This window comes from Macadamia integrifolia, chromosome 4 (genome assembly GCF_013358625.1).
Source record: "Macadamia integrifolia cultivar HAES 741 chromosome 4, SCU_Mint_v3, whole genome shotgun sequence".
NCBI classification, from domain to species: Eukaryota; Viridiplantae; Streptophyta; class Magnoliopsida; order Proteales; family Proteaceae; genus Macadamia; species Macadamia integrifolia.
This window is the reverse complement of record NC_056560.1, coordinates 15,581,552-15,582,420: the sequence shown is the minus strand read 5'-3', so window position 1 is coordinate 15,582,420 and position 869 is coordinate 15,581,552. Positions and strand designations below refer to the sequence as shown.

The 869-nt window shown below is 42.3% G+C and overlaps 1 protein-coding gene across 1 annotated transcript in view; it reads left to right on the top strand.

Moving 5' to 3' along the window:
- The first annotated feature begins 6 nt into the window (after positions 1-6).
- The window catches only part of LOC122077046 (protein IMPAIRED IN BABA-INDUCED STERILITY 1-like), a 6,837-nt gene continuing 5,974 nt past the window's right edge, over positions 7-869 (top strand). Inside the window, exon 1 of the mRNA XM_042642799.1 lies at positions 7-497. Within this exon, the coding sequence (XP_042498733.1) occupies positions 138-497 (360 nt within the window). The 5' untranslated portion in view covers positions 7-137. The remainder of the gene's footprint in view (positions 498-869) is intronic.

Here is an 869-nt window from a genome sequence, read left to right as displayed (position 1 = left end):
TTTTTTTTTTTTCTCTTTTTCCTTGATCTCTTATTCTTCTGGTTCTGCAACTTTCATTTGGGCTAGTTTGAGCTGAAGCCCCTTCCCCCATCAATGACCCATTTCGATCGAATGTTCTTCCCGAGTGTTCCTCATTGATGGGTTGCATTACGTCGAAGCAGGCGGTCTCGGTTACACCTGCTTTTGATTACTCGGGGGTGTTACGGGACAATGGGTCTGCGAATAAGGCTTCTTCTTTGCGCAACCGAGCCGGGGTAGAGTCCGAGAAGAAGAGGGTTGACTTGGGGGATGGTGGTGTCGGCGAGTTGGGCGAGTCAAGGAGAGGAAGCTCCACAGGTGGGGAGTCGTCCTTTAGCTTGAGGTTAGGGAATTTGCAGAAGTATGTGGAAGGAGAGCAAGTTGCAGCTGGTTGGCCTGCTTGGCTTAGCGCTGTTGCTGGGGAAGCCATTCAGGGATGGGTACCCCTCAGTGCTGATTCTTTCGAGAAGTTGGAGAAGGTAAATTTGAAAATAATGGAGTTTCCAATTTTCATTATTCTGTTTACTCCTAATTAAGGGAATGCAGGTATATGCTTCTGAGTTCTCAGGATTAGTTCTGAAGATGTATTGGGTTTTTTAGAATAATTGAAAAGATAATGCTTCCTCTGGAAATATTAAGATAAATAATCATGCACTTTTTTATGGTTCACCAATTTACACTGTATTTGTTTCATTCGTTCATTTGCATAATAATTCCATTTCTATATCTTAAATCTTTCTCGGAAAAGTCCATGAATCTGTCATTTGTATTTAATCCATATCAAACAGAATGAAGTTACCCATGTTTGCTCTCTCTCTCTCTCTCTCTCTCTCGGGGGGTTTTTTTTTTTT